Here is a 15058-nt window from a genome sequence, read left to right on the forward strand (position 1 = left end):
GCAGGCCAAAGGGCAGGGGTGACCAACACCCCCAGTGACCATCCTTGTCTCCACAGCGGCTGGAGGGTGACCTGGAGCTGCTGGCGGTGTTCACGCACGTGGTCATGGCAGTGTCTGTGGCCGCGCTGCTTCTGACCGTAGCGGTCCTGCTGAGCCTGCGCAGCCTCAAGTCCAACATGCGTGCGATCCATGCCAACGTGGCGGCTGCCTTGGGCGTGGCAGAGCTCCTCTTCCTGCTGGGGATCCACAGGACCCACAACCAGGTGCAGGGTCGGGGCCAGGGGACCTGTGTCTCGATGGCCTTACCTGGCTCAGAAAGTCCTGGAGCCAAAGCTCAGGGTCAGGGGTCAGGGATGCTCAGGTTGGGGCCCGGGTTTGGGGCACGATGCTGGGTCAAGGTGCTGTGGTTTAGGGGTCAGAAGCGGGGTGAGGCAGGAGTGGCGCTGACGCCCCCCAACCCTGCCTTCAGCTGGTGTGCACTGCGGTCGCCATCCTCCTGCACTACTTCTTCCTCAGCACCTTCGCGTGGCTCCTTGTGCAGGGGCTGCACCTCTACCGCATGCAGGTTGAGCCCCGCAATGTGGACCGCGGCGCCATGCGCTTCTACCACGCCCTGGGCTGGGGCGTCCCTGCCGTGCTGCTGGGTGAGGGCTCTGCTCCCTGGCCCATCCGGGCCTGCGACCCCTGGCTTGTACCTATCACGTAGCCTGACTCCTGCCCCCGCCCCCAGTCCCGACCATTACCCCAACCTCCATCCCTGCCCCCCACCATGCCATGTGCTCAGCAGGGAGCCTGCTGTGCCCCCACCCCTGGCATGAGAAGGTCAGCTGCTCTAGAACATACCCCTTCAGTCCTTCCTCTCCTCCCCTACAGGCCTTGCTGTCGGCCTGGATCCCGAGGGCTATGGGAACCCTGACTTCTGCTGGATCTCGGTCCACGAACCCCTCATGTGGAGCTTTGCAGGCCCTGTCATCCTGGTCATCGTGGTGAGTGTGCTGTACCTGGTGCCACCCGCGCGCTCTGCAGCAGGTGCGGTGGTGTTGGTGGAGGGGTGCCGGGTGGCAGTTGGCAGGTTTCCAGGCCTCGGCCTCAATTTCTGTTCTCCACTTGACTGGCACAGAGATGGGAAGTGTGGGGTCAGAAACTGGGCTGCCTCTCTCTCTCTGCGGATCTCTATTTCCCTTTCTCAGTCCCTCTCTGGTTCCCTATCTCGGACATTTTCTGAGCCAAAGTGCCTCTCTGTTTCTGATCTCCCTGTTGTGTGTGTGTGTGTGTGTGTGTGTGTGTGTGTGTGTGCGCGCGCGCGCGCCTGTGTGCATGTGTGTTTCTCACTGCTTCTGCCTCTCTGTGTCTTGGTCTCTCTCTGTCCCTGTCCCTCTCTCACTGTCTCTCTCTCTGTCCTGCCCCTGCTCCACATGTCTGGCCATGGGTCCAGATGAATGGGACCATGCTTCTCCTCACTGCCCGCACATCCTGCTCCACTGGGCAGAGGGAGGCCAAGAAGACCTCTGTGCTGTGAGTTGTCTGGCTGGGGGAAGCGGGGGATTCTTAGAATGGCAGTCCCTTCCTTGGCAGGCTGAGCTCCAGATTCTGGGTGGGGAGATGAAGTCCTACCTGCCCTGGCCAGCCCCTCTCTGGTGCCCTCGTCATACTCTGCCCCACACATGCTCTGCCCTGCTGTCTCCCCTGAGTCTCCCTTGGTCTGGGTGGCTCACTGTGCCTCCTGCCCCCGTGTCCCACCTATCTCCCACGCTTCTCTCATAGCCCGCCCCTACTTCCCACATATTTTCCCCATGTCCCCTCATGGCTCCCTGACTATCCTCCTGGTTCTTTTGGTGACTCCTGTCTCCCCTAGTGTCCTCTGGAGACCGCCATGTTCCTTTGTGATTTCCTGTCCTTCCATGACCCCTGTGTGTCCCCCGCATGAGCCTTGCATGACGCATGCTTGTCCCCTTGTGTTCTTCCCTGTTCCGCAGCAGGAGCCTTCGCAGCTGCTTTCTGCTGCTTCTCCTGGTCAGTGCCTCCTGGCTCTTCGGCCTCTTGGCAGTCAACCACAGTGTTCTGGCCTTCCACTACCTCCATGCTGCACTCTGCGGGCTCCAGGTAACTGGCACCCCTCCCCACCTCCGGCCTGGTGGGGCTTCAGCAGGGTGGCCCAAACCCTGGGCAGGCCATCGAGCCCAGTCTAGAGCTGACTCCTCTGGATGACTGATGCCGGGTAGGGTGCCCGTCCTGGACTTCCTTCCCCAGCACTGTGGCTCCTGGCCACTTGCTGGTCCACACAGACCTCCACTGACTTAGTCACTTGGGCCACTCTGACGCCTCCGAGATTCTCGCTGACTCCCTTACTGGGTCACCCCTGGACCCCTCACTCCCTCACACTGACTTGCAATGACTGATCCCCCTTGCTGACCCATAGTGACTTATATGAGCCTCGACTGACCCCCTGCTGGCCCTCCTCTGACCTGTGACTCATTTCTGATCTCTCACTGACTTTCGGTAACCCCTCGTTGACTCCATGCTGACCCTTACTGACACAGGGCCTGGCAGTGCTGCTGCTCTTCTGTGTCCTGAATGCAGATGCCCGGGCTGCCTGGACACCAGCCTGTCTGGCTAGAAAGGCAGCGCCCGAGGAGGCAAGGCCAGCGCCTGGCACGGTGAGGGGCTCTCAGGGCTGGGGAGTCAGGCCGGGGGCCCCGAGAGGCCAGGGTTGGAGGCCTCTCCAGAGCTGGCTCACACTCCTGTCTGCACCCACCTCCTGTAGGGGCACGGGGCTTACAACAACACGGCCCTCTTTGAAGAGAGTGGCCTCATCCGCATCACCCTGGGTGCCTCCACTGTCTCCTCAGTGAGCAGTGCTCGCTCTGGCCGGACCCAGGACCAAGACAGCCAGCGGGGCCGCGGCTACCTCAGGTGAGCAGAGCAGCCTTCTTGGGAGGAGGACATATAGCTCAGACCAGTCCCACTTGACCAGAGGGTGGCATTGCTGGTCCTGGGATGATGGTTCTACCCATCTTGGCACCTGGTTCCCCGCTACTGCTTCTGCCCTAGATGCCTCTTGCCACATACCCAGGGGTGCTTTCAGAGCCATTCCACAGCAGTTGGCTATGTGCTCACAGCCACCCCAGCCTCCAAAGCACCCCATCACATCCCTCTTTGATGGGAGGGGGCGGTTCCTGCATTTCCAGGGACAATGTCCTGGTTCGACATGGCTCAGCTGCTGACCACACTGACCACAGCCTCCAGGCTCATGCTGGCCCCACTGACCTGGATGTGGCCATGTTCCATCGAGATGCTGGTGGAGGTAGGGGCCAGGGCCGGGGCGGGGGAAGGGAGGCAGAGGATCTCCCCACCATTTCCCTTTCTTGAGAGCAACAGCTGACTGCAGTGGGGCGAGCTCCCCACAGGTCACTGCCCCAGGAGGCACCTGGTTCTCCTGCCAAGTCCCAGCCCTTCTGTACTGACCCCCACTCCAGACTCTACCTAGGTCCCCAGCCCCAGCTCCCTGCTGTAGCTAACCCAAGACCCTCAGCTCCAGGCTCTTTCTTGACCCCCAAGTTCCTCATCTCCCTGAGCCATTGATGTGCCTTCCTCCTTCTGATCTTCCCAACTCTAGCTGCAGACTCTGACTCTGACAGCGACCTGTCCTTGGAGGAGGAGAGAAGTCTGTCCATTCCATCCTCAGAAAGCGAGGACAATGGCCGGACACGGGGGCGTTTCCAGCGTCCACTCCGCCGGGCAGCCCAGAGTGAGAGGCTCCTCACTCACCCCAAAGGTGAGAGGGTATCTCTGACCCCATGGGTGACCAAGGGACACCCCATATTCCACTTGGGTGTGACCCAGGGACGCTGACATCCTCTGAAGATTCCTGGGACCAGCCTATTGGGAACCTGGGGTCATCATTAGGCCCCTGCACACCTCTCCCTATCTTCCTAGTGGTTCTGCTGGCTAGAGGTCCAGGAACAGCCTGGGCAACAAGGTCAAGGTCAGAGTCAGGGATGTTACAGGGTGACATGTCATTCTTCCAGCCCCTCTTCTTCCATGAGGGTTGGGGTTCAGCCTGGTTTTTTCTTCCAGGATTTTTCTTGACCCCTCAGCCATCAAGTCCCCCCACCCCTACTCTCTGTCCACCTCCAGAGTGGCAGGCTCACCAGTAACCCTCTGCATGGGTCCATTGATTTCTGAGAAACACTCTCTTATTCCTACCTCTGCTCAATCAGTACAGCCAGAGTTTCAGGAGTCATTAGGGTCAGGGTTAGGGGAGTGGTCACTGAGTCTGGATCACAGGGGTCATGAATCAATGGGGTCAATTCAGAGGCTCCTGTAACCTGCTCTGGCTCCACAGACGTGGATGGCAATGATCTTCTGTCCTACTGGCCAGCCCTGGGGGAATGTGAGGCCACTCCCTGTGCTCTGCAGACCTGGGGCTCCGAAAGGCGCCTGGGGCTGGACACCAGCAAGGACGCAGCCAACAACAACCAGCCGGACCTGGCCCTGACTAGTGGAGATGAAACCTCCCTGGGCCGGGCCCAGCGCCAGAGGAAAGGTACGACCCCTGACTTTGTCCTGTATTTCAGGGACCCCAGAGACTGCTTCTACCCCAGCCCAGGGGATTCTTGCCCCTTTGAGCCTCACCTGCATTGCCAGGACCTGGGGGTTGCTCCTCCTCTGATCTCAAGGGAGGTCTGCCCCTACTCCTGTACCTTGGAGACTGACGCTGTCCCGACCCAGGGGATGACTGCCTTCCCACTCTAAGCCCTATCCTGCTGCCGCAGTGGGATCCCCAGGGGCTGCCTCTGCAAGGGTTTCTGTCTCCAACCCTTTGTCACAGGGATCCCAGGGGCAGCTGCATCCCTAGACCCAGGGAGTGTCTGCCACCCCCTGCCCCACATACTTACTTTACTCCCATTTGTTCCTCACACAGGCATCCTGAAGAACCGATTGCAGTACCCACTGGTGCCACAGACCCGGGGTGCCCCTGAGCTGTCCTGGTGCCGTGCAGCCACCTTGGGCCACCGTGCTGTGCCAGCTGCCTCCTATGGTCGTATCTATGCTGGAGGGGCCACAGGCAGCCTTTCGCAGCCAGCCAGCCGCTACTCCTCTCGGGAACAGCTGGACCTGCTCCTCCGGCGGCAACTCAGCCGTGAGCGACTGGAGGAGGCCCCTGCCCCTATGCTTCATCCCCTGAGTCGGCCAGGTTCCCAAGAACGCCTGGATGCCGCGCCAGGCCGCCTGGAGCCCAGGGACCGGGGCAGCACCCTACCACGGAGGCAGCCACCGAGGGACTACCCTGGTGCCAGGGCCGGCCGCTTCGGGTCACGGGATGCTCTGGACCTAAGGGCGCCCTGCGAGTGGTTGAGCACACTGCCCCTGCCCCACAGTGCCCGGAACCTTGACCCACAGCCCCCGCCTCTGCCCCTGTCTCCCCAGCGGCAACTCTCAAGGGACCCCCTCTTGCCATCCCGGCCCCTGGATTCTCTGTCCAGGAGATCGAACTCAGGGGAGCAGCTGGACCGTGTGCCTAGCCGGCACCCCTCACGAGAAGGCCTCGGGCCACCCCCGCAGCTGCTCAGAGTTAGGGAGGACCCAGCCAGTGGCCCTAGCCATGGCCCCTCTACAGAGCAGCTGGACATTCTCTCCTCTATCCTTGCCTCCTTCAACTCCTCGGCTCTCTCCTCCTCTGTGCAGTCCTCAAGCACGCCCTCGGGCCCTCACATCACTGCCACGCCTTCTGCCACAGCCTCTGCGCTTGGGCCCTCCACACCACGCTCTGCCACATCCCACAGCATCTCAGAGCTATCTCCAGACTCAGAGTAAGCAGGCTCTAGCCACTTGCCCTTACCCTCATCAGCTTAAGGCAACCTCCTGTGTACCCTGGCCTGTGTTCTGCCACAAAATGGGGTGTGGGTTGGCCCTGGCTTAGCACAGCCAGGGTGCCATGGGCTGGGGGCAGAAATCTGGCGGGGAATGGTGGTGTGATTAGCCGGAACTTGCAGGGTGTATGATTGGTGCCAGCCACCCTCCCCTGTACCTCCTGGGCGAAGGAAGAGAGATAGGTGCCTTCCGGAGGGCTTGAACAAGAGGAGGGGGTGAGAGCAGGTGCCAAGGCTTGGCAGTAGGAGGTAACCTGGTATGTGGAAGGGGCAAGGAGGAGAGGAAGAGTCATTGCCTGAGAGGCTTTGTTTAGGAGGTGGTATGGGATAAGGAGGGGCCAGAAGTGGTGCCAGGATATGGGCATCTTCTATTCCAGGCTGAAGAGCTAACTTTGAAAGTAAGTCATTTATCCATTGATTGATCGATTGATTTAGTCAATGTTAGGTTCCTCGTGCCTGTGGGCACCGTGAGGTGGAGCACGTAGGAACTGAGCTGGGACCTGGTGCGTTTCAGGTGCCTATGGGGCATCTGTGGGGTAGGGAAAAGCAGTCGTACCTGGGAAGCAGCTGGATACACAGGAGCCAGAGGAGTGGGGAGGAAACAAGGGCTGCGAGGCTTTGGAAACCAAGAGGAGGAGAGTTGAGTTTTGAGAAGGAGGAACAGCTAGGTCAGGCTCTGTGGAGGGCTGCAGGGCGAAAGGAGGCTTTGGGGAGAAGGGGACCCCAGGTGTGGGACAGGAGGCCAATAGAAGAACCCAGGCAGAGTCCGAGGAAGAGAAAGGAAGGAGGAGCAGGGGACTTGGGGCCTGGTGCCAGGGACTCTGGAAGGGTGCTGGGGGAGGGTTGAGGGAGAGCTATGAGTATTGCCTGGACCCAACTGCAGCCCAACTTTGGGGTCTGACTGGTGGGGGTCGGGGGTGGGCCTGGGGGGCTGAGCAGGGGTTTGGGTTCAGGAATCACACTTGACTTCTCCGAGTCTCTGTTTCCATATCTGTAAAATGTGTCTGTAGTAACAAACTTTCTGAGATGTGGAGATTTTTTGAGACAAAAATCTGTCAAGTGCTTAATGTAGTATTTGTACATAGTAGGTGCTCGCTGAATGCCTAGAGAGAAGACAGGAGGCCGTGGGGCCTTGCTGATGAGTCTTGGGGTGCAGAAGGGGTAAAGGGGCTTGAGAACCCTGAAATAGGTGTAAGGGGGCTGGGGACTGAGAGGCAAAGGTGATGGGGTTGGGGGAAGATGGTGGGGGCCCAGGCTGTGGTGGAAGCCCAGAGCCCCCTGACTGAATTCTCTCAGCAACCACCTCTGACTACCGCATTCAACTCTGCAGAGTTCCCAGAAGCGAGGGGCACTCCTGAGGGGCAGACTCACGGACCAGGAATGGCTGAGGGCAATGGAAGATTAGAGCTAACAGAAGAGACTCCGGGAGTCAGGGGCTGATCCCCAGGCAGCCTCCTGCCCGCCCCCCAGCTCTCCCTGTTGCTGCAGTGCTGAGGCTCCTTGCTCTCTCTGTGAGCAAATCCCGCCATGCGTGTAACAGGTGCAGGGGGAAGAACTGAAAGGAGGACTTTTATACGTTTTGTACCTTTGTAACCAGAGAGATATGCGTATGTTATTTTTCAGCTTTTCTGTCTCCTGGGGTTCTGAGGCTGGGCTGGGAGGGGAAGGGGACAGAGGGTAGAGTTTGGCCCCATTTGGGTCCCTAGCAAACCATATGCTCTTTCCTCTCATCTTACTGGGGCGGATTCAGACAGGAAGGGCAAGTAGCCTCCCACCCATTGATCTGAATATTGTTAGGGCCCAAAGTACAGAGCTGATCTTTGCTTTTTCTTGGATGCCCCAAGGGCCAAACTTCAGGGACAAGGGGTTGGTCTTGGAAACAGGGGTCCTCTGACCTCCTCACAGGGCTTGCTCACGCTGCCCCTCCCCGTGGATGTGTGTGTTTATTATGTGGAGTCCCTGCCACTTACTGCCTTATGACCTAGGACTGATGCTGTGGGGTGCTGGTGGAGCAGCAGATGTCATGTTTACAGAGCAAGGCTTCCCTTTCTCTCCTGGGGAGGGGCTCAGGCCTCTGTTCAGACATTCCTGCAGAGGGTGGACTAGGGGGTCATTTGCCAGCCCCTACCCCTGCTATGAGCAAAAGTTGTCCATGGTGCCATTTGATGCCCTGACCCTGCCCTGTGCTAGAATTTCTTCCGAGGGGTAGGGTAGGAGTGGGGGCAAGGGGAGCAAAAGCAAGGGAATTGAAGACACAGAATGTAGGTGCCACTGCCTCCCATGTTTACAGGACCCTCCCTGGCCCTTGGCACCTGGGCTGCAGTAACTAGTTCCATCCTACTCTATTTTCTTCTATAGGGAAAAATGACTGTTAGGACCCTGTTCACAAAACTCTCTTTTATTACTTTGTCTGATGTCCAGAACTGGGGACTTCTAGATTTTGTTACTTTGTTTACAGGTCAAGATTTAAAACATTTTACAAGTTTGTTTACAACTGAAAACTTTGAACTTTTACACTTTGTTTACAGTTGAGAATGTGTTTTTCCCCCTTTGTTTACAAGTGAAAGATAGAGAAGATGGGAGAGGGGCTTGAGGACCCTGGACCTGGCCATCTTGAGGAGTTTCTAGCCTCTACCTCTCCCAGGCCAAAGGCCAGCCCTGAGCCCCCTGTTGAACAGCAGACCCAGAAATCCTCCAGAGCGGGCATCCTTTTACCGCTACGAACAATGGGTTGTGCAGGGTTGTAGGGGGTTCTGTGCAGACACCCCCCTGCCCCTTCCCCGCACATACTCTTGGGAGGCAGTTTCCAAGGAGATTAAAAGTTCTTCTTCACTGACTGGTGCCAAATCCGCCAGCCAGGACCCCAGCTCTCCTTACCCAGCAGAATGACCCCAGCCCTTGAAGGGTTAAGGGGCCCACTGTGGGGAGAGGGGGTCGTCCTTGCTATGTCCTAGGTTCTATAGATGTCTCTCGGTGGGGGTCCCCTGCTCCAGCCCAGTGGCCCTTTCCCTGTCTGTGTAAATTGTTCCGTGAAGCCGCGCTCTGTTTTGGGAATAAACTTCTATAGAAAATGGTTGTTGCCTCTTTCTGTTTGGGGGTGGGGGTGTAGGGTAGGAAGGTGGCTATGAATGATTCAGGCCAGGTTGACCTTTGGGAGAAATCTGAGCTCTGCACCCCCCTCAATATTCAGTTATTTTTAGCACATTTCGTCTGACATTTGGACCAGGTTCCCATCTCTTTCACCCCTAATTCTGGCCTGGCGCCTTGTGATCGGGGCCTGAAGTACGAGCACAGGTGCTGGGAGTAAGGTGCCAGGGAAACTCCTCTCTCTCAAGGTGGCAGCATGATGACTTGGTCTTCAGGGTGTGCAATTGTAACCTCGAATTTGCCCTGGCTAGGGGCCCAGTCAACCCTAAGAACTGCCCTTGCTAACCCCTCAGCCCATTAACAGCACTGACCCCCACCAGCCTCTAGGACTTGGACCTGGCTGGGACATCGCGTTCCTTCTCCGCTCAAGCAGAAATCTTTAGACAGAAACCGAGATGCCAGGCTGTGCTCTGTATGGAGGAAGGGAAACTCTCAGTCTCATTCTGGGTCTGGGTGTCCAGAGTTGAAGGGCAGCCTAGGGCACCTTCGGTGTCAGACATTGCCTGATCTTAGGAGAGACTGAAGGTGGCGCCCGCAGAGACCTGATACCCCAAGGAGAGCTATGGCTCTGGCCACCAGTAGCGCCCACAGGCAGCCCATTGGCGGGTTTCTCGCCCCATCCCGCGGGGTCCTTCCACGAGAAGCCAAGACTTGGTATTCGCCTTTGTCGTACTCAGGGACCTGGGGCCGCGGCTATGGCCAGCTCCGCGCAGGTCTTTAGTCCCAGTTCTGCAGTTCTACCAGGTTTAGACAGGAGATTAAAAGTGAGCCCGGAGGGGCAGTACTAACCAGGCCGCAGGGGAGGAAGGGGTTAAATCTTCCGCCTTGGGGCTAGCCCAGCCCGAGGCTCGTCACTTAGGCCCCGCCCGACCACTCTGATTCGTCCAAGCCTTCCCTGTCCTATCCGGGGATTGGCTCCTCGGAGAGCGCCGAAAGGCCTCATCCCGGCCCCGCCTCCCGAGCCTCAGCGGCCTCCAGCCCCAGTTCCTGCAGCAGCCAGCAATTGGCAGCCCGCTGGCCATGGGGCTGTCGGAAGCGTTGGGGTGAGTGCAGGGCGTGGCCCTGGTTCCCCGTGTCTGTGTCCGCGAGCCGCCGCGTGGTCTCGGTGCAGAAGCCGGCTTGGGTTAGCTCCGAAGGCGTACCGCCAAGTCCGGAGCAGGCATCTGCCTGCAACGCCTGTGTTTGCCGCTTTGCCGATTTTCTGCAGGCAGCTATCCCCTGAAGCGAGGGATGGGGGCGGGAACTGGCGCGACCCTCTCTCCTGAGGACTGTGCGGGAAGCCACTCGAACGCCGCCCGCGAGCTGGCTTCGGGCCGCGGGAGGCGGCTGAGTGTGGAGGAGACCCGGCCCAGGAGGTGCGCACATGGGCGCGTTGGGGCGGGAGGTCGTCGTTGCACGGAGTCCATAACGGTGTCCTGAACCCACCTAGCTGTACAACTGATCCCGGATACTGGGATACGGCTGGAAGGGCTGCGGTGCCCTCCCAGAGGGAGGGGCCAATGATCTAGGCCCCGCCCTCCAAACACGCGCTCCGTTGGGTGGTGGGAGCGCTTTAAGAAGACCTGCGTGACTCACGGAGGAGGGGCAAGGGGGCTCAAAGATCTCTGTGAGACTGCGGTGCCAAGAGTCTCTGAGGATCTTCCTTGTGCGCACTCTACTCCCTTCTCCAAGCAGGACATTCAGGTTAGAGGCTCTTCCCAGGCGAGTTCCTACCCCTCCGGTGGGATCCTACCCCTAGGTCAGAGCTCACAGATCAGAACTTTCCTGAAAATTTTCCCAGCTGGGGAGTTTCCCCTCAGGGAAGATTCCTGCGCAGCGGAGATCTATTCTCAGGTGAAAGCTTTCACCCATTCCAGGTGGGAGCCTCCCCCAGGTAAGAGCTTCTCTTAGGTGAGAGTACCTTCCACATGAGAACTTTACTGGTAGGTGAAAACTTTCCCCACTGAGAAAGCTTCCTCCTCAGTATGAGCTACCCCGCCCCCCCCCCCCCTTAAGAATTCCCTCGCCTCCAGATCTCCTATTCCTAGAGGAGATCCACCTCCCGCTTCAGGTGGGAGCCTGGGTAGATGAAGAGATTCTCCCAAGACAGAACATACCTGGCTGATGAAAACTTTCCTGTCAGTTGAGAGCTTTCCCCTACGTGAGATCTCACCTGGGAACGGGAGTTCTTGAGGGGGGGATCTTCCCACTTTGAGTGGGAGCTTGCCTTTCCAGGTGAGACCCCTTTCTCCAGGTGAGAACCATTCCCTGGCTTTGTGAGATTAAGCCTGAGTTTGTCCACAACCTGGACCCCGGGGCTGGAGGCCCAGGGGCAATCTTAGCCTCAGCACCTTCCTTCCCTTAGAGGGGAGCCCCTCTAAAGAGGAGCCTGCCTGAAGAGCCGGAACCCTGGTTGCTGGATCCCTTCCTTGTGTGTGCTCTCAGATGGCCAGCACGGAGCTCATGGAACAGCTGGATAAGGACTCAGAGACTAAACGGGGATTGGCTGGGGGATGGGCTGGGGGGGGAGGGGGACAGTCAGCCTGGGACCTGGACCTGGTAGAGCGCTCACAGCTGTCCCTGGGTTGGAGGTATGGATTGTATTCATCCTGATGTGTTTTTATAGGGAACTTTGGCCCAGTGAGAGACTTATGCTAGACAAAGTTCAGGGATTGCCACTGGCTGGGCGTGGGGCCAGCTGGGAGCTGGACCTACCTAGATCTTGAGGATGACTCTCTGACTCCAGGTGGAAGTGTGAGGGAGGTTGGACCAGGGTTACACTCACTATGACTCTGGTCTTGCCACCCCAGTCAGAGGGACACAGAGGCACTGTTGCCTGTGACGCAGGCCATGGAGCTGAGGAAGCGAAACTACTACGTGGAACGGCCACTGCTGAATCAGGAACAGCTGGAGGAGCTGGGATGCTTGACCTCAGCCACCGAGACCCACCAGTGGCGAACCTGGTTTCAGTAAGGCTGAGGGTGGGGGCTGGGGGCACCGACCGGACTTAGGTAGACTGTGTTCCCAATGCCTACCATTGTGTCCTCAGGTGCTCCTACACTCGGGCCCGAGCCCTTCTCCTCCAACACCTCCCAGTTTTGGCGTGGCTACCCCGGTATCCCGTGCGTGACTGGCTCCTAGGTGACCTGTTGGCTGGCCTGAGTGTGGCCATTATGCAGCTACCACAGGGTGAGCCATACCTGACCCAGAGGCTGTACCCTCAGTCTTTGGGGGGTGATCTGCAGCCCTTCAAGGCCCTGGCCCGGAAGCCCTGTGGTCTTGTGCCCACCCACCACCCACCCGCATCTGAAGCTTTGAGCCCTGCCCCTGGAACTATGGACCATGACCTAGGGCTGGGATTCCCTCATCCTTTTCAAGGCCCAGTCTTCCAAGCCTACATTGCTACCATTTCGCCTCCAGGCCTGGCCTATGCCCTCCTTGCTGGACTGCCCCCCGTGTTTGGCCTCTACAGCTCTTTCTATCCTGTGTTTATCTACTTTCTGTTTGGCACTTCCCGGCACATCTCCGTGGGTGAGTGGAGCCAGGCTCAGCCTTGCAGGAGGATGTCCATGTTCCCCCATGGAGGACAGGATGAGGGCAGGCTGAGGAGGGCAAGGGAACTTAGGGAAAGGGACAGCATTGGTGTTGGGCTACTGGGAGACTGGCCCAAGGTCATTCCCAGGCAGGACTAGGCCTCTGACTGTGGGGCCACAGATTCAGGATAGCTCCTGGCTCCAGGAGGATGTGTGTGAGGCATTGCAAGGGGCCCAGAACTTGGCAGAGGCCTGACTAGCCTGAGGCAGGCTGTCCCCCTTTCCTCATTTCACCTTCCACGAGGGGAATGATTCTGAGCCGATGGACATGAGTGGAACAGGGCAGATGATGCAGGGCCAACGTTTCTAGCCACCCTCAAGAGCCCCTGAGCTCTGGGTTCATACATGACCACCAGCATTGCCTCTGTTTGTATGGCATACTCTGAAGATACTTGTCTAGAGCTGAATGTCTCCTGGCCTCTGCCTTAAGGACAGGGCTCCTGGTTAGGGCAGTGCCCTCTCCCCTTCAGACCTGCCCTGACCTGTCCCTGCAGGTACCTTTGCTGTCATGTCTGTAATGGTGGGCAGTGTGACGGAATCCCTGGCCCCGGATGAGGACTTCCTGCAGGCTGAGAATGCTACAGTCGATGAGGAGGCCAGAGATGCTGCCCGGGTGCAACTGGCCGCCACACTCAGTGTCCTGGTTGGCCTCTTCCAGGTGCAGAGCAGTCAGGAGTATGTGTTTCCCACCCCCACTGCTGCCAACCCCATCCCCACCCTCACCTGCCAGTTCCCCTGAGTCTGACCATCGCTGCCCTTCTCACTATTGCTGTTCACTCATGCCCCTTGGATTCCACCTGCCCCGGGCTGTGCTCTAACTGCCCTGAGGGCCTTTGTCTTCCCTGACTGTCCTTGGCCACCCCACAGGTGGGGCTGGGCCTGGTCCACTTCGGCTTCGTGGTCACCTACCTGTCAGAGCCTCTGGTCCGCGGCTATACCACAGCCGCGTCCATACAGGTCTTCGTCTCGCAGCTCAAGTATGTGTTTGGCCTCCAACTGAGCAGCCGCTCTGGGCCGCTGTCCCTCATCTATGTGAGTGAGGGTGGGAGGAGGGACATGTAGGGTGTGCTCCACCATCTGGAGTGCTGGCTGTGACCCTGCCTCCCCTCAGACAGTTCTGGAGGTCTGCTGGAAGCTGCCCCAGAGCGTGGTTGGCACTGTGGTCACCGCATTGGTGGCAGGAGTGGTGCTGGTGCTGGTGAAACTGCTGAATGACAAACTGCAGCGACATCTGCCCCTGCCGCTCCCTGGGGAACTGCTCACGGTTCGGATTCTTCGGGGCAGGGGGGAAGGGCAAGGGAGGATATGTCCCTGCCAGCAGGTACCCTCGGGGATTTAAAGACCAGCCAGAGTGGGCACCAGGGAGAGTTCCTGGAGAGTGGCTGGAACCACAGCAGAAAGGTCCCATGTTGGTGCCTTCCAGTCCCCAAACAGCACCTTACCCGGTCGTCCACTTCTCCCCATCTCCTGAAGGCTTTGCTTCAGGCCCCCTTCTTCCCTGCCAAAGTAGTTTCTCTACACTCTGACTGTCCTCTCCCCCCAGCTCATCGGAGCCACAGGCATCTCCTATGGCGTGGGTCTGAAGCGCAGATTTGGGGTGGATGTCGTGGGCAACATTCCTGCAGGGTGAGCTCTGGCCCCTGTCGGGTTAGGGAGGGGTGGGCGGCCAGGGCCAGCACCCTCCTTTGGCCTCACAGATGCCCTTTGCAGGCTGGTGCCCCCAGTGGCCCCCAACCCCCAGCTGTTCGCCAGTCTTGTGGGCTATGCCTTCACCATCGCCGTGGTTGGTTTCGCCATTGCCATCTCACTGGGGAAGATCTTCGCCCTGAGGCATGGCTACCGGGTGGACAGCAACCAGGTCTGGCGGCAGGATATGGGGCAGCTGGGTAAACACAGATGCCAGGGCCTGGGGGGTGGGGGTGGGGCAGTGTGTGGTATAGCAGGTGGGACAGGGGGAAATAGCAAACAAGGGGCGCCTGGGTGGATTGGTCAGTCGGTTAAGCATCCGACTTTGGCTCAGGTCATGATCACACGGTTTGTGGGTTTGAGCCCCATGTTGGGCTCTGTGCTGACAGCCTGGAGCCTGCTTCAGATTCTGTGTTTCTCTCTCTGCCCCTCCCCCGCTCATGCTCTGTCTCTGTCTCTCAAAAATAAATAAACATTAAAAAGAAAGAAAAGAAACAGCAAACAAATGTGCTGGGGCCACGCAGGGGACTGGGACAGTAGCCAGGGCATTCGGGACAGTAGCCAAGTCTGGAGGCTGTTGAATGAGGATGGAGGTAGGGGACACCTGGGCCTAGATACAGTGGTACAGTGACCAGACATGACACACCCGCACTTCCCTCCACCAGGAGCTGGTGGCTCTCGGCCTCAGTAACCTCGTCGGGGGCATCTTCCGGTGCTTCCCTGTGAGCTGCTCCATGTCCCGCAGCCTGGTACAGGAGAGCACTGGGGGCAACACGCAGG

At 58.7% G+C, this 15058-nt stretch overlaps 1 protein-coding gene across 10 annotated transcripts in view; it reads left to right on the forward strand.

The window, feature by feature from the left end:
- Nucleotides 1-15058, forward strand: part of LOC106979182 (cadherin EGF LAG seven-pass G-type receptor 3) — a 38090-nt gene that overhangs the window by 18312 nt on the left and 4720 nt on the right. For 2 of the 10 annotated variants that reach the window (XM_027038665.2, XM_027038668.2), the window contains 12 exons: nt 57-263; nt 470-644; nt 874-986; nt 1436-1515; nt 1977-2103; nt 2541-2657; nt 2765-2913; nt 3189-3304; nt 3617-3775; nt 4346-4546; nt 4925-5813; nt 7204-8961. In XM_027038665.2, the coding sequence (XP_026894466.2) occupies nt 57-263; nt 470-644; nt 874-986; nt 1436-1515; nt 1977-2103; nt 2541-2657; nt 2765-2913; nt 3189-3304; nt 3617-3775; nt 4346-4546; nt 4925-5813; nt 7204-7231 (2361 nt within the window). In that variant the 3' untranslated portion in view covers nt 7232-8961. Of the gene's footprint in view, nt 1-56; nt 264-469; nt 645-873; nt 987-1435; nt 1516-1976; nt 2104-2540; nt 2658-2764; nt 2914-3188; nt 3305-3616; nt 3776-4345; nt 4547-4924; nt 5814-7203; nt 8962-9910; nt 10704-10800; nt 10894-11364; nt 11969-12048; nt 12189-12419; nt 12531-13086; nt 13251-13459; nt 13625-13703; nt 13857-14135; nt 14219-14302; nt 14451-14943; nt 15058 lie in introns of those variants that run through there. The other 8 variants (XM_027038667.2, XM_027038669.2, XM_027038674.2 and 5 more) reach the window with 7 other exon arrangements.

This window comes from Acinonyx jubatus, chromosome A2 (assembly GCF_027475565.1).
Source record: "Acinonyx jubatus isolate Ajub_Pintada_27869175 chromosome A2, VMU_Ajub_asm_v1.0, whole genome shotgun sequence".
NCBI classification, from domain to species: Eukaryota; Metazoa; Chordata; class Mammalia; order Carnivora; family Felidae; genus Acinonyx; species Acinonyx jubatus.